Genomic DNA, 23913 nt, shown 5'->3' on the forward strand with positions numbered 1-23913 from the left:
TGTTTCACTGGGCTGAGCATAACAGAGCTCAGTCTGCAGTGAGTATTGAGCTGTTAAAGGTCAGAGGCAGAGAGCAGAGTGGCAGCAGGGACAGAAAGGGAAAGAAAAGAAAAAGAAAAAGTGATTTAGAGAAGGTGCAACACTTAGAATAACTAAAACACTCTACTGTTTGATACAAAATAACTGCACACGTGTTAAAATCAAAGTGTTTTCAAGAGTTTTTACTGAATTATCTTCTCATAGCTCTTTGATAGTGCTGTTTGGCATATCTATTTATCTCATTTAAGTATGTTTATATATTCAATGTAGGGCCAACACAGAATACAAATAACTCAGAATAATGGGCACATTTAAATTTTGCGATTGATTATTTGTGTAAATCCTTTTGTTAAATAATCACACAACATGTTATTTATTTCTACCCGTAGGTTTGGTTTCAAGTCAAAAGACAAGTGATCCATTATGAAACACATTTTAAAACCATACAGACAAAGACAGACAAATCTTTCAAAAGAGAACATTGAACCTGTCTGTTTTCACAGTGATATTTATAATGCCTCAACAAAAATGGCTATTAATGATGTTTCTGACTTGGTTTCACAGTGTACTAGTCAATTTAATTTATTTTGTATGATGGAGACACGCTTGCAACACATTCAAAAACACAGACACACATGAGTGGTCATGGAGGACAAACAACGATCAAACGTCCAGCCCCTCTCGTCTGATTCCTTTTCATCTTTGCATGCTAATTAACCTTGACCTGAAACCTCCCAGTGCTTAATTGCTACCATGGAAACGGCTGCCATTTGCAGAACTGTCCCACACACACATTAACACACACACCAAACGCGGAGTTCAATTAGACCCATCCATTCTGCTTGACTAGCAACAGTCATCACCATCAGCTCATCAGATATCACCTGTCTCTGTCTGTTTCTGCCTCATCGGCTCATAGAGATGAAAAGGAGCTTGAGGCGGAGAGGAGGAGGAACGCACAAAGAGAGGAAATAAAAGGGTGAATTAATGTGAAAGACATAAAAACAGTAATAGGTAATGCTCTGGGGTGGAGGAAAAAGTCTTCAGATCCTTTGCTTAAGTACTGTATTAAATTGTCCGGAATCTTAACTAAGTAAGTGTCTGCTAAATGTCCCTGAAGGATCAAAGTAAAAGTTCTTGTTGTGCATTCAAATGTCTCCTGTGTGTTACTTTATATAACATTAAAGTGTGAATACTTTGAAAAGTGTAAATAGTAATAATATGTGTGAACAATTTACTAGAGAAAGGAACAAAAATGAAATGTTTTAATAATTTATGACAAAGAAAAGCAGCAGTGTTGTACGAACACATGTACATGTTGGTCATGACTATATTTACAGTTGGGTGATCTAATACAGTAGTTCCCAACAATGGGGGCTTATTATTGTTTGGGACTTTCCTCTAATGTTCTTTTTTTTATATGAATGTATATATAAATCAACCTCTTTCGCATCCTAGACTGTTAGTGAAATTGTTCTTTGGTACCAAAAACACACAAAAAAGTAGATGTTAAATAAATATAATGTAAGTTTAAAAAAAGTTCAATATCAATATACTGTAGATAAAGTAAAGACAACTGTAACTGAAAGTTTCATTTGTGCATCATTTAAGTACATTTTCTTATTCATTTGATCTGATCTGTAAAATATGCTGAAACTTTTCCATCACTACAAAAAGTTAGAACATTTGCAGCAATAATAAGGGTTTTAAAAAAGCCAATGAGTCAGTTTGAAGGTAAAGGGAGTCACGGGAGGAGAAAAGGCTGTAAAAACTAACCAAGCCAACCCAATAGCTGCCATCTCCTTGGAGAGTTGATAGAGGGAAATGAAGCAGGAGATGGGAGCACTACCATCATTTTAGAAATGCAGAATCAACGTATTTTCCTGTCCCTTTGTCTTATACAGTCTGTAGGACGAAACATCGGAACAGTAACACACACTCATACACAGATTCACATAGACCCAGTTCAAATGAGGCTTGTCATGCCTACAATACTGAACTTATGAACCCCCAAAAGCCTGCATGGGACCTGCATGCTACACACACACACACACACACACACACACACACACACACACACACACACACACACACACACACACACACACACACACACACACACACACACACACACACACACACACACACACACACACACACAGATAGACACACACACACACACACAGATAGACAGACATACTGCTATTATTACTTGTGGTTTTTGTCTGAACATGCAGGTTGTCAGGCGGTAATGTGTTGTGGTTAATAACCCTTTCCTGTCCTCCCTCCCTCCTTCCCTCCTCCTCCATACCATCATTCCCTCCCTCCTCACTTTTCCTCACACTTTCCATATTCCAGGTGTTTAACACTAAAGGAATCCTGCCTACCGCTGTCGGGGTCATGACACACACATATAATGTCGAGTGCTCTGAAATCATCTTAACCTCTAACTAAGGAGCTACTGTATGGTTCTTTGGTGCCTCGTTGGATACTATTGATCTAATCTGAAACTGTAGTTGGAGTTTGTAATTTAAGTTTAAGACATACATTTTAATGTTACCTTGGAGAGTTCTGATTGAAAAATGTCTGTAGTGACAAGTAAGACTCTTAAGAGAATTGTGAATATGTTATTTTTACACAGATAAATAAAATAAATAATCATGGTATTTTTTACATAATTTCATGAATTTTAATTTCATTTAGAGCCTTTTGCACAAGATGCAAACACAGATGTATTGGAGAAGTTTGGATTATTTTGTGGTTTAATTTTGTTTGCATAGATGTATTTGAGAACATATTTTGAAAATAAAAATAAAACTTATTTCACTTGTGAGTTTGAGTTATTTTCTTGATTTAAAAGATAGTTAGATAAACATTAAAAGGTAGAAAAGTTTTGCAGTGGAAGAGTATGGGCAGGTGAACAGGAAATTAATAAGAAAATCATCACACTGGAAACAATGGATATACACGTCTTGCTAAAATGGGGGTTTCAACACTCTTCTCCTTCACAAATCAAAAGCTTGCACTGCTTAATACTGTATAATACGGATTCAACAAGAACAGACAATATCCTCGGCTGCAAAGTTGTCTGGGAAACACCAACTGTTACCTAGCGGGTCACTACGACAACTCTGACAGGAATCCTCTGTTCGCTGTTTAACACACACACACACACACACACACACACACACACACACACACACACACACACACACACACACACACACACACACACACACACTGACAGAAACCCACCCACCCAGAGCGCTGCTTGTAATTATGAGAGCTGTAAAACAGGCTGACATCATAGCCTTAGGTTACTCATTCCCTTGCTGCCCAACCTATATTATAGATGTGTGTGTGTGTGTGTGTGTGTGTGTGTGTGTGTGTGTGTGTGTGTGTGTGTGTGTGTGTGTGTGTGTGTGTACATGTGTGTGTGTGTACATGTGTGTGTGTGTGTACATGTGTCAAATGTAAAAGTAAACTGTCCAAGTGTTTAAGCTGCAATAACTTTCACTACTGCTGAAACAGGCAAGAGCCTCTGCAGGACTAAACTCACACCCCATCACAGAAACATCTCTAATCAGCTGCTCCACACAGGCATGCGAGCATGCATGCACGCTCTCACTCACTCACGCACACACATACAATCATAGTGAACAGACAAATGAAAGAAGATGATAAGAAAACAATTAAATGAGGGGAAATTCAAGCAGAAAGAAGAACACCTAAACATGGGGGGGCATTATCTATTTTGCTGCAGTTGTTATTGGGCTGCGATGTGAAAGGCAATCAACATTTTTAATGAAGACACATTAAAATACATTGAAAATTCAATAAGTATAGTAAGAACAGAAATAGAAAAGTATGTTGCTGCTAAAAGAGGCAGAACATTAGATGAATGTAGGAAAAACGTCATCTATTGCGAACAAAAACTTGGTGGACAAAAAAAATAACTGAATAGTGGAAAAACATGATGTTGAAAAAACAAATTGCCAAAATTCCTCTTTCTGAACTCATAAATATGTCTTCCAATGAGTCTTCAGGATGCAGGTGACCCCAACTTCTGATATCTGACCTCTGACCCAGGAACAGGAAGAAACCCACCCACACACACACACACACACACACACACACACACACACACACACACACACACACACACACACACACACACACACACACACACACACACACACACTTTATCCTCTGTGTCCTCTTGTTCTCCCTACATGTGTTTATGCATGTCTGCCAAAAGTGCATAATTTAATTTGTCTGAACGACGAGGATCTGTCTTTTTATTTCCATCACGCTAAAGCTCGTAAAGTTTTGCAGCCAGGCTGAATCCACACACACACAGACGAGGAGAGGAGAGGGCATGAAGCCTGCTAAGCGTGTGAAATATTTAAGAGGGCCAGTGGGGGGGACACTGTGTTTTGTTTCTGTGAAAGAGTGAAGAGAGAGACAGACAGAGAGCTTCAGGAGAACCACAAACCACAAAAGCTCTCCTTCGACTCGGCCCATTTAGGCCCATTTAGAGGCAATACACTTGCAAGAGAGCGAGAAAAGAGAGGGGGCGAAGAGAGGAAGCACATGAGTCCCAGTTATTGTTATTACTAGACAGAGAAACAGACAAGAAGAAAAAGTAAAAGTGTGAGGAGGAAAGAGTGATATGATATGATCAGAGTCCTAACTTGTCTTCACATAGTTTAGATGATCACTCTTTCAGATAGCATCTGTTTGATCACGCATTACCCAATCTTCCTGGCAACTCCTTCATATGTGTGCGGATGTGTGTGTGTGCGTGTGTGTGTGTGTTTGTGTTCTACTGCCTTACACTTTCTGAGAGGTCAGAGTTCTTAAGAGCATGCCGTCCAATTACTGGGGGCATGGCGTTACCGTAGAGATGAGAGAAAACTGTAATTGGATAATGACACATCAGTGTAGGAACCTATCATTAGACACTTGCATACACATACACACACACACACACACACACACACACACACACACACACACACACACACACACACACACACACACACACACACACACACACACACACACACACACACACACACACACACACACACACACACACACACACACACACACACACACACACACACAGGTCGGTACCAACCTGTGATTACAAACCTGCTGATCTATCACCAGCCTGCAGCAACACACCTACAATATCACACGTTCTCCATCTCCCACATTAATCTTCACAAACACTTTATGGTTCATCATCTCCCCAGCTCTCACAATAACATGTATTTCACCTATTACCGTGTTTTATTATAGTAATAATAAGAACATATCTTTATTTATATAGCACTTATCAAAACAAAGTTACAAAGGGCTTCACGTAGCAAGCAAGGAACAAATAAACCACAGCAAAAGATAAATTCAAGTACTAAATTTAAGTTTTTTATCTATGATATTAAATCTGTTTCATTTTTAAAAGGTTTTAAAGCAGCAATTTTACTTAAAGTGACAGCAACGGATGTGTTGAGGGTCTGTTTCTGGCCTGAGTCCTCACATTATGTAAACATAGTGCGTTTTAATGAGCCTGGGTCGCTGTGGTCAGTTCAAACACACTCAGCTTTTGGTGAAATAATGTGAGAGGCTCTAAACTTGTGAGCAACATCCCTGGGAGGAATCACTGGTGTGCTCCCAGTTTCCCCTGCATCATTACCCTGGATGAGGGTCTTGCATAAGCCTCTCCAAACCAATGTGTAAAGCTTGAGGGGGAGAGTATAGCGGGGGAGTGCAGGCAAAAAATGCTTAAGAGAAAGGTGCAGGAAAGAGAAAAGGAAGATAATAGAGGAGCGAGAGAGAGAGAGAGATGAGGAGGGGAAGAAAATAGGGGTGCAAAAAAAGACCAAGCGAGCAGGAGAGGCAGAGAGGGAGGACGGAGAGGTTTTCTTTATGCTGGTTGGAGAGTGACAGGGGTGCCAATAGAGTGGCCGGTGATGACGGTCCCACTGGAGAATGCCGGCTATGCCAGTGGAGTGGCACTAATGGAGCCAGAGAGGGGATGCAGTTGCCTGCCCCGGAGGAGGGATATTGTGCAACTGGACAAGGCGGCTTGACACGGAGCCAAGATGGAGGATTAAACGGGAGGGAGGGAGGCACCCAGGGCCGAGAGAGAGACAGCCATGTTAGGTCTGCTGACTGATTGACATTTACTGAAACCTCTCTGTTTCTCACTCGACTGACAATACTGTGTGAGCGCTCACTGTTTTTTGTTCTGGGTTGTGAAAGAGCAAAGTGAGTTTTCTCTCTTGATAGCATTTATAACCCTTTGCTATACAGTTTTCAGTAAATTATCAAGGTTGTTAACGTGGTTTTATTCTTCAGTGACTTCTAGGTTTCATGTGCATCCTCCCCAAACATTCATATTCATAAATATTGGATTTTCCTTAGGATTTTATGCCCAAATTGGATCATAATTACAGAGCACCATCAGAGTTAAGCAACATTTGAAGACAGTTAGGTTGTTTTTCTTCAGTCAAATTGTCTCAAAAATACCAACATGCCATTGAGTGTTAAATCCTAGATAAAAAACAATCATTTAAGAAGTCAAATTAATGTTATAGAGGAGTATGATTTGAATAATGTATGATCAATTGCCTCTTTACTACCTTGACAAAGCAGTACATAGACACCACTCCTCTACACACAGCAAGAAGAGATCAATATTGCTGAGTAGCTGTGATTGGGGTGAGGAGAGGAACGTTGCATGATGAATTGTCCTGATTACTCCATAATCCCTCTCATAATTCACTGGCGAGGCCGACTCATCCATCAATACATGGCCTGGATCCATACCTGCAGATACCCAGGAGAGGCAAACCACTGCAGAGGGACATGGAGGGAGAGGAAATTGTTCTCAGCATCGTCACAGCAGCGCTAACATTGTGTTATTAAGTTAAGCACTGAGGTTAAAGTGAATGAGAAGAGGAGAGGAAGTAGCCATTAAGAAGAGGAGAGGAAAGCGGAGAGGATGCAGGATGATTTAGACGCTTTGTTGGGAGGTATTACCGCACACAGTGACCCTTAATCACACACAAGCATTGTGAGGAAATGCTTTGATGATCGAGAAGACCTCACACACACACACACACACACACACACACACACACACACACACACACACACACACACACACACACACACACACACACACACACACACACACACACACACACACTCTGCTAAGGTAACTACCTGCTTCCAGGTAAGCTCTTCCTGGCGTTGGATAGGTATGTAACCCCCCTCACAATAATCCACACTCAGGTTACGCATACACACATACACACACACACACACACACACACACACACACACACACACACACACACACACACACACACACACACACACACACACACACACACACACACACACACACACACACACACACACACACACACACACACACATATATACACACACCTGGGCACTTCTTTCTGACAGACATGCTGGCTCCAGGCTTCAGGCTACCTGCCATCTACAGTAAGTACTGACATACCTCTCTCCTCTCCTTTCCACAAGACTCTCCCTCCCGCTCTCCTTCTTTTCTTTACTTTCTTTGTCCCACACTTTCTACCACTCCTTTGCTTTTTTGTGCTTTTCACATTACCTCACAATAGAGAAAACCCTTCTGTCTTCACCTTGGTAAATTCCTCAATGCTCTTTTTTTCCACACCATTTAAGAGAGCAAACACATCTCTAAGCTTTCCTTTAAATACCCTTCCTTCAGTCTCTCTGTATCTGCCCCTCCTCTCTTTCTCTGTGTCTCTTTTTCCAGGCGTTCCTGACGCTTGTTTTTTAATCTGATTGGCAAAGCAGCACCGTCACTGCTGGAGTGTCCATTATCCTGGATATCTCATCGGGACACTGATGCTCCCTGACCTTTCACCCGTTAGCTCTGAACTTTGACTCACAGACACCCAGGGCGACAGGTGATTAATTGAACTGCATTCAGTGTTCCAAATTGAGCGACATGAAACAACATTTGTTTGGAGTTCAAACATGTCATTTGTTTTTGCGAAAATGTACAGCTAATTCATACATTATTGTTAGTTTAAAGTTTTTAAGTTCATAAGTCACCTGGAACCCTTCATATTCCCTGACAGAAACAAATATCCCAGTTTGATAAAAAGTACTTCCTCAAAAGGCATGACTATAATATCCGTAGTGTAAACAAAGTGGTTAGTTTCAGTGTTTTTACTTATATAAAACAAACTCAGACACTAGCAAAAATTACATTTGACAAAGTATTCTAGTGCTAGTACAAAACTGGAGCAGAAGATGAACTACAAAGAAGACCTTTGATGTGTTTATGATTGTATGTTCTTTTCCATGTTGACATAAACATGATGTTTTTCATAAAGCACAGCTGTGATATGTCTGTACAGAGAGGAGACAGGACCCCGCAGGGAGCTCAAGCCTATCCTCAAAAACACCTCTAAATAATAAAATTCAAAAGCACAAAAAAATATAGCCTTAAACATTTTAACATTGTTACAGAAACAACATTAAACAAACATTTCAACATTCATGACTAAACTGGCACCGGAGTACATTAAATGTAATGTATGATAGAGTAACAGTTTCAAGTCGCAATGAATAGATGAATAAAGTTCATGCTGGAAATAAAGATGCAAAAAGAACATCTACAAACACACACTTCATTTGCTCTATTCAGAAACAGTCAGCTCTCATCGAGGTAAAAGTCACATAGGGAATATCTTTACAGTCTGCATATAAAACCTAATTCCCTGGTGCCCTGTATATAATGCCAGCTCTGCTTTGGCAAGAACTCTGCAAATTGTTTGAGAATGAATTACAGCATTGTGTAGGGATCTGAATGGCCAAATCACTTCTTAGGAATGAGTGGCCTTGAGCAATTCAGATAGTCATGTGATTCATACGATGGCAAGCAAGTGAGTCACTGACACTCAACACTTCAAAACTGTTGAAGCTGTCGGTTTGCTCCCAGGGTGATTCATAATGTATACACCAATGACATGGAAATATCCAAAAACACAAAAACTTAGCCACAAGAAAGAAAAATACAAATGTTTCCTGCATTTTCCTGTTTGGTTGGATACGATCTGTGTGATCCAAGAGTCCAAATAAAAACATTTCTTCGACAATAGGTCTTTGTATGCTCTGAAAAGGGCAGTTTTCTTGTGTTCGTTTGTGTGTGTTTATGAAAGAGGGTTTTTATATCTGTTAAAGTGCATTCAGACAAACAGGAGGGGACAGGAAATATTGCTCAATGGCAAAGTGGTGTGTTTTTGCCAGTTTCCCTCTATGTTTATTAGATAGAGATGGAAAAAGAGAGGGGGGGGGCATCGAGAGACGCTTCAGGCTGCAAAGGCTTTACTTTATTTTCATAATGGCAGATATTTGAATATCCTATGTACACAAAGTGGCCAAATATCTTCTCGTCCAAACATTGCAATTAACCTGGCTACCAGCAGATACTGATCTTCTGAAAAAAGGCAGCAACCCAAATAATCCTCTTCAAAATCAGCCATAATAACCAGAAGCAGCAGTTTAGTTTTTCCTGCCTCCCCCTCCATGAAATCACAAAACAGTCAGTATGGCCTCCACCGAATGAGAGAGCGTTAAAGATAAAAATGTATCAAATAATTGTTTTACTTCAGAGAGCATGATGTTCACCAACTTTTACTCTTTTATTATTTCAAGAGTATCCAATAATGATAGGCTGAGTAATAAAAAAGCTAACTATCTTGTGTTTATTCTTAAAATTAGGCTTTAATCATAATGCACTTAAAAGCAATAAGTGAAAAAAAGCTAACATTGAGGGAACACTGGGTTGCAAAATGTTTATACTTAATGCAACTGCAAAATATTTAATGACACGATTTGTAGTAAAGACAGCTGTTACAAGTTTAATTTGTCATGATTTTTGTTAATGAGAGGGAGGAGACTTCCCCCCGCCCCAACTCTATAAATCACCTCCTGCTTAGATCTCTCGACTAGTACATTCTTAACCTTTGACCTCCGTCGGACTAAAAGGTCGTTGTCACTGTGGTAACTAAAACGCCCAACTCGCTCTGTCTTAATTAAAAAGCATTATTTACTCAGAGAAAATTTCATCTTCTCTACCTCTGACCTCTCTTCCTCTTCCTTTCTCCTCGTCGTTCTCCACCCTCTGTGTCGGTTAACTGTCGACACGCTGGGAAAGCCCACATCTCCTGAAAGACCTTGCTCTTGTGACTATTGTGCGGAGTCTGTCGTCTCGGCCGAGGCGGTACATATGTGTGTGTGAGTGTGTGTCTGAGTGTGTGTTTGCAGCAGGGCTAAGCTCTAACAGAAGACAAAGCCACAACCTTCGAGGCTGCTAAGCAACAATGCCGCCTGGTAAAGCCTCATCAGGGCACCGTTTAGCAAAGGATTAGGGACTATTACACACACATAAACACACACACCCAAAAACATAGCCTAATCAACCCATTAATTCAAACCGCAGACCGCTTTAACTTTCGGTGTGTGAAACCTACAGTTCACTCATCCAAATCAACTCATCCATATTATCTCTCCTCAGCGAAAACTACAACTAACTGTTCTTCAATTTATTTTCATCCCTTCATCTTTTCCCCTTTTTTTCACTTTGTCATCACTCACACAAATTAACACAAAATCAAACTGCACTTGACACAAACACCAAAACACACAGGGTGACAAAGTAACCTGAAAAACTGTGTCTGAGGAATGTATGCCAGAAAAAGCAAGGTAGCAAAAAAAAACACACACATAAACATAATCACTGCCCCATCAATCTCGCCTCATACTCTAGCATAACCAGACTTTTCAGCTTTGGAAGCATTGACCCATTCTCTCATCCTCCCATCACCCGATCCCTTCATCAACCCCTCTTTCATCTATCCCTCTTTCATTCTCACTACAGATTTCTGTCCAGCAAAGAGGGAGTAGAGCGAGAAAGAGCCGGCAGAGAAGAGGCAGAGAGGAGAGGAATTGTCACAAAAATATATTTGTTCATTGCATTGTGTCAGCATTTTGACATCTGCATAGCAATGGAAGGAATTCATATTGAACTAAATAATTTCCTCTGAAAGAAGCATCATAATTAAAGTGTAAGAATGATACTAACGATCTGGAATCACAGATTGTACTGCACTTATTTTTTACCCTTCCTTATATCTCAAAATTGTATTTGTTCATTAGGTTTGCAGAGTTGTTTGTTGTTTTATGTTTATCTTAGGTAGCTGCTTTTATCAGATAGCTTTGGATGTATGATCACTAATGGCAATGACAAAAAGAAGATACAGATGAAGAAAAAACACTAAACATAAGAACCCACATCAAAGTAGGATTAAGTGCAGGACTGCTGGAAAATAAATGCAGGTTTTTTATTGTGTTCATGGTATGATGAAGCTTAATCCCCTGGACTTCTGCATCTTAACATTGAAAATCACAGTGAAATACGTCTTGAGTACTTTCTAAATTCACTCATTCACTACTCCCTACTCAAAGGACATTAAATTGTTAACTTCAATGACCAATAAGATGATTTTTACCTCATCTAAATACAGTTGAATTGTCTAGATCAACAACACTTAATGCAGTTTATAAGTATGTTACACTTAATGGCTTTAGACACTGGTTGCATGTCAACATAATTCATGCAGAAATAATATTTCTTCTAACACCTGACCTCAGTTTAATGTAGCCCTCAAAGCTCTTAACCATGGCGCTGAGCAAACATTAAACACATCCCGCGAGTACTCACACAAACACACACACACGCACCCACACACACACACACACACACACACACACACACACACACACACACACACACACACACACACACACACACACACACACACACACAATTTCCAAGCCCCAAAAAAAGTTAAAACATCATTTTCATAATAGCAGGTTGAGCAAGTGTTCATTTATAGCAATACTGTTGCAACACCCAAAGTCGGTCCAGTCTGCACATACCTTCTGACCTCCAAATAAAACTTAACAAGATTCCACTTCAGAGGTTCTCAAAGCTTTCATGTTGTGTTTTCTAAAAATAAAAGTACACTGTTGGGGGTGTAGAAGTAGACATGAGATTTATTATTGTCCAAATCATCAGGGGCGACTTTCTGTTGATTTCTATATTCTACTGAGAAAAAAAAAACACAATTAAAAGATAACATTATGGGGGATATGAAACTGAAAGAAGTATGTGTTCAGTGAAGATGTGCAACCAACAAGGGACTCTCTGCTATACACATGTACCTGGAGAACTGAGGCTTATACACATATGCACAAACAAGCAACGTCCACACAAAAGTCTAAACTAACAAATGCACACACACACACACACACACACACACACACACACACACACACACACACACACACACACACACACACACACACACACACAGACACACACACACACAGACACACACACACACACACACACACACACACACACACACACACACACACACACACACACACACACACAACGCACAGACAGTCTGCTTGTCTGCAACAGCTGAGCAGAGAGCAGTATATCCAAGTTGTATTTTTACCTCGGCCCACATGCTGAGCAATATGCCAACTCTTGGCCTTGAAAAACACACACAGACTTGCAGAAACACAGACGCAGATGCAGACACACACCCATAGACGACAGGTCAAGCCCAGCCAACCACTGTAGCAGCCACAGAACATAAACAACTTTCACACACTCTCTGAATCATCTGAGCATTTCAATATTGTTTAAGATAAATATATTCAGCCACACATATAAATATATGTAGCCATAATTATTCCCTGGGACCACAAACAACCATGACGGGAAGGTAGTTCCCACAGTTTCAGCAGCATTGCTGCCCAGCCCTACAGTACTGGAAATCCACAGATCAGTTTACAGTACAGACGCTCGGTGGAGTGGAAGGTGCCTGACGACAACAAACTGCACTTTAAGGGTTTTGAATTCAAACTGACACATTTATGTTCTGTAACTGAAACTATTTTCTGTCTGTGAAACATAAAAACGTAACTTTAGAAGAGAGACATTCTTTTATGTTCCACTATATCATACACACAGAGACACACACACACACACACACACACACACACACACACACACACACACACACACACACACACACACACACACACACACACACACACACACACACACACACCTCCCAGTGGGCAGCAGCTGTTGGAGTGCTAATCTCCATTAGCTACTGAACTGGCTTCTATGAAGAGGGCCATGTCAAATCTGTTCCCTCACTCCTTCATCTAAATGAAAAACCAAGGCTACGTCACCAAGACAACCACATTAATACATTTTTTTATGGTAAAACGATAAAACACAAAATTTCAACAATACATCTGAGTCATCTCAGGCCTTCTTTGGAAGTGAACAACACTTCTGATAACACTGCAGAGAAATCGAGTGACGAAAAAAAACAATACTTACAGTCTGTAAAGTTTTGTCGTTCCCAGGAAAAGCAGCTCAGGGAACACGGCCAGATTATTCCGATTCAGGCGCCTGAAAAAACACAATATAAATTAGGAAATAAACTTGACATAGGCTTCCAGACAGTGCTGGTAAAGTGATCACATGTGTGTATAATTAGCTTTTTAAGGAGAGATATGTGTTTCTTGGTCATCATATCATAGTGTGTTGTTGTGTTTTGCTTGTTATACAATTCAGTGTTACAGAAAGCATGAACATAAGGAGATTGATGGGGGCATTAAAAACACACACATGTTCATGGACAGAAAAACAGACTCCCACTTACCCCTGATTTAAGGGGTACAACATGGCTGCCAGACAAACAGTGAACTCGAGAAGGACGAAGGGGAGGCAGGGGGAGGAAGACGGGAGAAGGGGTTCAGATGTAATGGGGGTGTGGGGGGATTTTTTTTTTTTACCACAAAGGCAGAGAAGAGGAGATGATGTGGGAAAAACAAACAGGCAGTCTGGCCGGGCTACCGAATGTGTGAAAAGGACCCCACTGAGTAAACAAGGCCCTCACAGGGGAAGAACTCACAACAACCCGTCATCACACACACACACACACACACACACACACACACACACACACACACACACACACACACACACACACACACACACACACACACACACACACACACACACACACACACACACACACACACACACACACACACACACACACACACACACAGGATTGAGGGAACTTGGGTGAGTTTAATAATCTGGGTGCGATCATTTAACCCTGGTCGAGTGGAGTGAAGAGGTTTGTATTCCGGTGTGTGTTGCTGTGTATGTGGTTGTGCCTTGATGTGAGTCAGAGGAGAATGAAGCAACTGAGTGACACAATGAAAGACAGGCTGCTGAAACAGTTTAACCCCGACACACACTCTCACTCTCTCACACACACACACACACACACACACACACACACACACACACACACACACACACACACACACACACACACACACACACACACACAGCCAAGGAAAGGATGCTGCGCCGGATGCTACTGGTGGAGAATTAAGAGAGGGAGGAAGAAAATGAGAGGAGGAAGAATGAAGAAAGGTTGTTTCAACTTAATGATAAATAGTGTTAAATGCCCTGACTAATACGAAGTATGCATGACTTACACACGCAAACAAACAGATTCAAAACAATCCTCTATTTTCCATTTGTCATATAGCACAAAATGTTATTTGGTTATTTCTTTGTGTAATTTCCTACAAATGTCCAGCAACACAAGCAATCAATGAACATGCGCACGCACCAGACTTGGTTAGGTTTACAAAAAAATAAATAGTTTGGGTTGAAATAAGTAAGTTATGTATGTAAAAGTTAGTAAATATAAGTCAACCATTTCTAGTTTTCCTCAGGACATGAACAGTGGTGAAAGAGTTCAAGTATCTCGGGGTCTTGTTCTCGAGTGAGGGAACAATGGAGCGTGACATAGGCCGGCGAATCAGAGCAGCAGGAGCAGTACTGCAGTCGCTTTACCGCACCGATATGACGAAAAGAGAGCTGAGCAACAAGGCAAAGCTCTCCGTCTACCGGGCACTTTTCATTCCTACCCTCACCTATGGTCATGAAGGATGGGTCATGACCGAAAGAACGAGATCGCGGATACAAGCGGCCGAAATGGGATTTCTCTGCAGGGTGGCTGGCATCTCCCTTAGGGATAAGGTGAGAAGTTCAGTCATCCGGGAGGGACTCGGAGTAGAACCGCTGCTCGTTGTTGTTGAAAGGAGCCAGTTGAGGTGGTTCGGGCACATAGTAAGTATGCTACCTGGGCGCCTCCCTAGGGAGGTGTTCCAGGCACGTCCAGCTGGGAAGAGACCGAGGGGCAGACCTAGGACCAGCTGGAGAGATTATATCTCTTCGCTGGCCTTGGAATCCCCCAGTCAGAGCTGGTTGATGTGGCCAGGGAGAGAGAAGTTTGGGGCTCTCTGCTGGAGCTGTTACCTCCGCGACCCTGACGGATAAGCGGGAGAAGATGGATGGATGAACAGTGGTCTCCTGGGTAAAGGTCCTGTTTATTGGACCCATCCAAATTAAAGTGCATTACTTTTCATATGTATAGACAACTGAAGAAAACAGCCTTCAGACCTCCAAAAACCTCTCTTTCGCAATGGCTTAACCTTCTTCTTTTACCTCTTTGTGCTTCACTATAGGCTGCTGTGGACTCTCCTTAGATAACATCACCCCCCAGTGTGTCCATGTTCAACCCAGAAGTGCACAAATATATGAACGTGCCTGCGCTCATGCACACACATTCACACTTCACAGTTACATCAGAGGCTGCTTTAATATTTAACATCCCACAGAATGATGTTTCTAAATTATTCACTCCTCTTCCGTTAACGCTGGCTCTGGCAGCTAAGAGCCCCACGTGGTCCCATGGAGAGGCCAACTCCTCCTGCAGGTCCTGCCCAACCATGAGCACCCGTTAGTGGGCTAGACCTCCCCTGGGTGAGTGCAAAGACTGGTGCTGGAGGTGCGGCGAAAGGGTATGAGCTCATTCTCTTAAAAAAGATGCAATGCTGTCAGACTAGGAGTCTACGAGAATTAAGTGAAGATGGTGTTTCATCGAAAAACAGTCTCATTACTCAAAAGTGTCCTGTGTTGAGGTGCATTTAATTATTTGCTCATAAATGTCAGATAACTTTACCAATCAAGTTTGCACTTTTAATCATATATTGTTCAATTTTGGGTCAGAAAAGTACCATGCAACTTTATCTTTTCAAAGGGACAGCACTCATGATGTGAAACCAACCTCTCTATATTATGAAACTCAAAATGCTAGGTATTTTCACTCAATCAGACTTATTCTAATAACCTGTTTTATCTATGAAATCCAAAGATATTAAATTGACATTTATATTTAAAAGAAAAAATAATGAAAAACAAGCCGACCCTCTCATTTGAACTTGAAAGTTGTTTTTTCTTGATAAGCAATACAAGAAATTAATTATACATCAAAATGATTGCGTGTTAATTTTTATCTGCATCTATTCATCGTTTCAACCCTAACTATCAGAAACCCATGCATCTTTGTTATTTGAGTCAAAAATATAGTTATTTCAGCTTAAGATTTAGTGTTTAAGATGTGTTCATTTTTGCCCAGAACACCTCTACTGTCCCTATACAAGTGCTAACAGACTCTGACACAAATAGTCTACTGGTCAGTAGTGATTTAGTGGCTTGTTTCTTGACCTGAAGGAATGTATTATAGTGTGTGTGAAGTGTGTTTGAGTGTGCACATAAACACCCTCAGAGTACTTCCACAGTCGTGATTCATTAGTCAAAGTCTGGCTGAAAGTGAATGAAGACGAAGTCGCCAGTAGACTGAGGTGTGAGAGTCACTCCAACAAGCTAATGTCACACTGCAGCGTGGTGATAATCCCTGCAATCATAAACAGATGCTAGAGAGCAACAAACCACACAGTAAGAACACACACACACACACACACACACACACACACACACACACACACACACACACACACACACACACACACACGCACACACACACACACACAGTCACACATGTACAGACACACACAGTGTAGCACTAGAGGTTTGCAGGCTGTGGCCAGGAAGGAAATAACAAACCTCCTCAAAAAACAATTATTACCCCACCAATGCCACTGCTGCCATAATACACATTTTACACTCAGAAAATGTTGCATAAGTCAAAACATGCGTGACTGTTGAGTGTATATCCAATCCAGCAGTTTGTGTGTTTTAATCAGGGCCACTGAGTGAATGAATACTTTGACTTATATATGCACAAAAAATATGAGAAATTATCAGAGAAGCAATGTCTTCACTGGCAAGATTCAGAGCTAGTCAATAAACGCTAATTTAGGACACCTTTTTGAAATCCATATTCTGCTACCTAGTCTCAATTATGCAGTTATCTTTTAGTAGTCACGTTGTGCACAAATTACAACACACTTAGTTTGAGGTTTAATTATCTAGTTTGTACATCACTGTTTATATGTATGTCTCACCACCTGTAATCTGTTTTACAATTATTCATCGCTCTTGAAATTACCGTTGACAATGTGATAATTCAACTACAGGTTAATTATCTGAGGCTTTATCTCATTACTGTTTTCTCAATACCTGTAATTACTGTTTCCTTTCTCTCTGCATATCTTTTGCTGCTATCATCTTCAGTTTCACACACTTTGAATTGGATAGCGGCTATAAACCAGTCAGATGTGAAAGAAGGATAAGAGGATCAGAAATGCCTCTCTTTCCTATTCTTCATTATCAACAGGGAGAAAGTGAAGAATGTATGACATTCCTGTAAGCACAGGACAATAGAAAGAGAGATGGGTGGGTTTGGAAGAAAAACATGAGGAGAGGTTAAAGATGGAATCAATGCGCAAGTGGGGGGCGAAATCAAGATAAAACCAGTACTGACGGAGCAGCCTTGCATAAGTTAATGTGAGTGCATGAGTGTATCCATACCCATGCATGTTTTTGTGTATGTGCGCGTGTGTGTTGTGACATGCCTATCTCCTCCACACCTCATTCGACCACTGACCCTTCCTCCACACCCCCCAGCTACTGCCCCACACCTGACCCCACCCTGCCCAGCCCTGCAGGGCCTGTCGCAAAAAGAGGATGAGAAGGGGAACCGTTTTCTACCACGGTGGGGGGCAGTCACTGCGGATCCGTCAGCCCAGCTTAGGGCCCTCTACTCTGGGCAGCGGTGCCCAGCAGGCCCCTATCCAACCCCCAGAGGACGGAGGCCTTTGAAATGAGCCCCAAGACTCCAGACTCCGGAGACGTGCCATTGTCCAGTGGCTGTGGGGGGGCATTGATGACTGACTCCACCTTTGTGTTTGTGAACATGCCACGCCAGAGACACTGAATTACAGTTGAAAACCCTCGTAAAGAACAACAGAGAGCAGCCATGTTGTGTCAGAAAGTTAGCTGCTGTCAAAGCTGTTTGATGAAAGACAAATATAGCATGTATAGTTTGATAGTTGAAGTGTCAGTCATTGTTTTATATTGATGTTTACAAAGTGACCTAAATTGTATGTGCAAGTGTGTGGTGAAGCAGGATTCGTTTATATGTATGCATGACAGACTCTATTAACCAGCATGTACCCTCTCTTTGCACAGCAGGTAATCACTATCAAAGTTTACAGTTAAAACCAGACCATTTGCAGTTAAATATTGGCCTTGTCTACAGTTCTAGGCGGAAATTCCCAGATCTGCTTAGCTGGACAGATCCCAGCATCGGTTGCATGAGAATCACGATCAGCTTCCTATAAATTCGCTCTGTCAACAAAGAGCGGCCACAGTGCAGCAGAGAGCAGAGAAAAAACCAGGCATGACACGCCCGAGACAAGAGTAGCGGGAATTCATGATACTTAATCCTTCTCAATCCGACCACTCCTGAAGAATTTACCCAAAACAGCCATCAGGAAGATTAAGTACCTTAATTTGATTTAGTGCTGTTTGAACGCCTGTATATGTGTACAGGTGGATATCTTTGTGTGTACACAGGTATGTCTGTGTTTTTGTAAACATGTGTGTAAGCAGAAAGGATTTTGATGCGTCTTTAATTAAAAGCTTGTCTCTAAGCCTCCTCAGACCATCACAGTCTGCTGCATTCCTCCGTGCCATCGGCTGGCAGTTAGGCCACAAACACAGCCATATACAGACAGCTCACACATCAAGCAAAGTTGACAGTCCACACAATAGACATATCAGCAGTCAGAGGTCCGCATCCCCCTTCTGTCCTTCTCTCCCACACACTACCAAGACTTAATTATGCCATAACTGCCTTGGGGTTAAATGCTGAATACCAGTGATTCCCAGCCAACGCCATAACAACCTTTGGCTGTTCACTCTCACTGCGCTGAGACTCAATTCACATATTCCGTCTTGAGAAAACTGATGGCAGCCACACATCATGACCATCAGGTTAAACATTAAACATACAGATGGGGTCAGTAGTTCGAAAACTATTTGAATCAGTTGTCTCAGTTGGAATGTATGACCAACATTCACAAAGTGCTACTACAAACCAACCATCCAAAAAAAACAAGGAAATGATGTGGAATACACCTGCATACGTTACATTTTAAAATAAGGTTGTTGTTTTTTTTTATGTTTCTACAGTGCCACAATACACGTGGTAAGTAGCACAATCGTCTTTCAAAATGGAAATTGTTTTAATGGAAAGTGTTTACTCATTTTGTATTTGATTATGTGTGCAATGCCAACATAATCAAATACAAAATGAGAAAACATCCTTAGGAACAACAGGATGTTCTTCCCTACAAAAGCTCCACACACTTTGTATACATATGTGCATATCTAAATATACGAAAAATAAACATGTGTATGCTTATGTTTTCAGGGAAAAGCATTATGATGTGGATTTCTAACAAAAATGTGTGGAAAATAAATAGTGTCTGTTTCAATTCAAAAGTATAACTCACAGTCTCTCCAGCTCCTTCAGGTCCTGGAAAGCTCCTCTTTCTATTGTAGTGATCTTGTTCTCCATTAGCTGCCTGAAAGAGGAACACCAGCGGAAAGTAAGACAATAAGCACTGGACAGCATAAAAAGAGATTGATAGAGAAGCACATGAGAGCTGACTGTGATCTGTGCGATGACACCTTGAGAGTCCAAAGAAAAGGAGAAAGATGGCTGGATGGGTCCGCAGATAAGAGAGAGTAAAGAGAAAGCAAGGGGAAGGAGAGTGAGATAGGGCACAAAAGAGGACAAGAGATTGACATTGGAGAGGGGAGGGAAGGAGAGATGAAGAAGATAGGTGGCAGTGGGTGTGAATTAAAAAAAGAAAAACAGATTGTGAAGATGGTTGGTGATGGAACGTTGAAGCAGCAGGAGAAAGAGAGACAGAGAAGACAATCAGCGGCGGTCGATGGAGCCACAGAATTGACTTTAAAACTGGCCCATCAGTTACACAGCGACTCATCTATCATCCAATTTACTCTCTATCTAACCACATGGCTGTGACTACTCATTCACTTACACTAGCACAACTCCCCAAGGAGCACTGTGCTGACCAGGCCAAGCTGCCACACACACACACACACACACACACACACACACACACACACACACACACACACACACACACACACACACACACACACACACACACACACACACACACACACACACACACACACACACACACACACAATTATTATAGGCTGTATTGTGCACACTCATGAAAAACACTAACACATAAGCAGATATTACTGGTTTAAACATTGATATGAGGGTTGCAACGATTATTTTTAATAGTAAAACAAAAGTGATGTAATAAAAATGTATATGAACTCACAAACAAGCCAAACATATTTCCCTGACTCTAGTCACAATGAAATAAGTACATCTTCACATTTGAGAAGCTGCAGCCAGGATATTTTGCATTTGTATTTTTTTTAAATTACTAAAACTCAAGAGTGTATGCCAATGAATTGGTTTTCGATTGACCAATTGTTGCAGCTATAAATACAATGTAACTGGTCCTGATTTCGTGTGACACAAGTACACATTATGAACTAAGAAAACAGCTAACATGCAGAATGGAGAACACACACACACACACACACACACACACACACACACACACACACACACACACACACACACACACACACACACACACACACACACACACACAGAGAGTTAGGGACATAATCTTAGGAGGAATTCCAACGATGTGTATTCTGCCATTCACTTTTAGCAGCTGGAAAGCACATCAACAGACACAAACACAAACTAACACAGGCGCACACAAACACGATAAAAGCAGGCTATCCCTGTCCTACTCTTAAACTGAATTCATCCCAGGTAAGAAACCTGTTCTTACTTGACTCTCTCCTTTCCTTTCCTTGCACCCTGCCTCCCTTGCAGCTGCATTCCTCCCTCCGCGGTTACACCTAATGACCGCTATCTCTTTCCCTCTATGCCCGGTGGTTAAAATAAGCCCCTCCTGACACTTCCACTGGCAGATTAACACGACAGCATTAACAGGTGCCAATGCTATTCTGTTTGGACACATACAGACTCAATGAAACCGCCGCGTGTAGACGCAGTGCTGCATGCGGCAGGCTGCTGTGATGCTGAACAGGACTGGAAACAGTTAAATATGTGTGTTGTGGTTTTTAGGGGGGAAAGTTATTGGAATTGTAAGGTGGTGCTTGTCAGAGATTTTTTTTTTCCATTTTCAAAGCGGAGAGATAAGAAAGAAGGAAATACAATTCATAAATATCACTTACAACACTCGCAGATGCCTCAGTCCTGCAAAATCCGCCTTGCTGATTTTAGTGAGGTTGTTTGCATTCAGATCCCTGGAGAGAGAAATTGATAAAGAACGGACTGTCAGTACATGATAACATGTTAATCAAACAAATCAGATGGGCCACTGGAGGGTTTTTGTTGAAACTTGGTGTGCTGTGGCCGATGCAGAATTTTAATTTGAGCATCAGAGAAATTGAAAAGAGCTGCTGCGCTATAGGCAATTTTTAATTTTATCAAGGGGTCTCTGACTAATAAAATACGGCTTGTTTAACTCAAAGCCCACTTGTCCAAATCCGTTTTTGATTAACTTGCTGGTCTCCAGACAAACCGATGTGGTCTACTGAGGCTGTGCTAATGCAACAGTGCGAAACCACCAACACAACCACAGCATTGCCCCTAACTTCAGCTCCGCGATCAGCAATAGGAGATCCCCAAATAAAACACACGCAAGAAAAAACAAAAACTGTTTCTGCAATTTACAAAACACAAGCTACATTTAGCAGCGGTTAAAGGTTCTGGGATTTAACGTGTTAGTTCACGTGTCACTGCGCTATAAAGATGGTCCCCAAGGAAACATTCCTCCTAATAGCTACTATCAGCATGCAGTTTAAAAGGACCGAAAACACTAATGTAATAAGGTTATTAAACCAAATTATAGGAAAATGATATGATCATAAAAACATTTGAGGAAATATAGTGAAGGCAAAAAGTGAGATAAGATTGCTGTAAACTCGTAAGCATTTTCAAGGGAAGCACATATTTATCAAATATATATACAAAATGCAAAAAGGTCAGCGAACAATTATTGTCATGGTTGACGCACGAAGAAAATAGAGTTCTTCCCTTGTGAAGTGTTTTGTTTGGGAAACTACGCTTTCCCCCCCTTCGTTTACTCACAGTCTCTCGGTGTTGCGGGGGATGTTCCTGGGCACACTGCGGAGCCCTTGGCCGTGACAGTCCACTGTAGTCCCGGTGCAGGAGCACTGGGCCGGGCAGGGCTGTCCGTCCGCTCCACCGTACAGGACCGAGAGCAGGACAGCCACCAGCAGCCCCAGAGCAGTCACCGGGGAGCGGCCGGGGCCAGATGGGCTCAGAGTTCCCACCATCATTGCGGCAAGTGGGGGCCAATATGAGACCCACAAAATACTGAGAAAATACAAGGGCGTTCAAAAATAAAAGCCCTGAAATCCTCGAAACAGCTCACCAAACTCTGCACGCAACGGGATGCAGTCCTCCTTTTCGTTGTCCTCCTTTCAGGCGTGTGTTTCTCAAATGTATCGCTCTGAATTTACATTTGGGTTTTCTTAGAGGGGTTCCGATGTATGAAAGCTGTTAACTAGGAATTTGCCCCCCCTCGACAGGGAAACGAGAGGTTGACGAGGCGGTGGACCGGCTCTCTGGCTGCGCTACAGCGGCGCAAACTTCCACATGTCCCCGGCATGCGGTGCCCAAATCCCCCCGGCGTGTGTTGTGTCTGTTAGTGTATTAGCGTATGCTGAACCAAGCCTCTAAAACACCTCACTGATTGATCTGATCCAGAGAAACAAACTCTAACACACACTTTACTGCATACAAACACACGCACTCCAGGTGAGCCTGTCTTAGTTATGAATTCATAACACGCGTCCAGAAAGGAGACTGCGCTCGGTTCTCCCAAAAGGCTCAGCAGAGGTCACCGAGGAGAAAATATATTGATCCCGATAATATATCAATGGCAAGTCAGTGGCAAGGCTGTAGGCAGTGTGAGGGAGGAAAAAGCCCCGTCAAAGACCAGCGCGCAATAGTATAATCCAACTTTGCGTGGTGCGTCAAAGCGCTGCTCCCTCCCGAGAGAGTGTGTGTGTGTGTGTGTATGTGTGTGTGTCTGAGAGAGAGAGAGAGAGAGAGAGAGAGAGAGAGAGAGAGAGAGAGAGAGAGAGAGAGAGAGACGAGAGCGGGCACGTCTGCTACTGCGTCTGTCCAGGCTACTCTCTCTCTCTCTCTCTCTCTCTCTCTCTCTGTCTCTCTCGCTCACGCACGCGCA

At 41.8% G+C, this 23913-nt stretch overlaps 1 protein-coding gene across 3 annotated transcripts in view; it reads right to left on the reverse strand.

Annotated features, from left to right (window-relative positions):
* Positions 1-23712, reverse strand: part of slit2 (slit homolog 2 (Drosophila)) — a 76058-nt gene extending 52346 nt beyond the window's left edge. For all 3 annotated transcript variants that reach the window (XM_063884452.1, XM_063884451.1, XM_063884453.1), the window contains exons 1-4: positions 22788-23712; positions 21869-21940; positions 20056-20127; positions 13544-13615 (exon numbers count right to left, since the gene is read on the reverse strand). In XM_063884452.1, the coding sequence (XP_063740522.1) occupies positions 13544-13615; positions 20056-20127; positions 21869-21940; positions 22788-22999 (428 nt within the window). In that variant the 5' untranslated portion in view covers positions 23000-23712. The remainder of the gene's footprint in view (positions 1-13543; positions 13616-20055; positions 20128-21868; positions 21941-22787) is intronic.
* Positions 23713-23913: the final 201 nt, after the last annotated feature.

This window comes from Eleginops maclovinus, chromosome 5 (genome assembly GCF_036324505.1).
Source record: "Eleginops maclovinus isolate JMC-PN-2008 ecotype Puerto Natales chromosome 5, JC_Emac_rtc_rv5, whole genome shotgun sequence".
NCBI classification, from domain to species: Eukaryota; Metazoa; Chordata; class Actinopteri; order Perciformes; family Eleginopidae; genus Eleginops; species Eleginops maclovinus.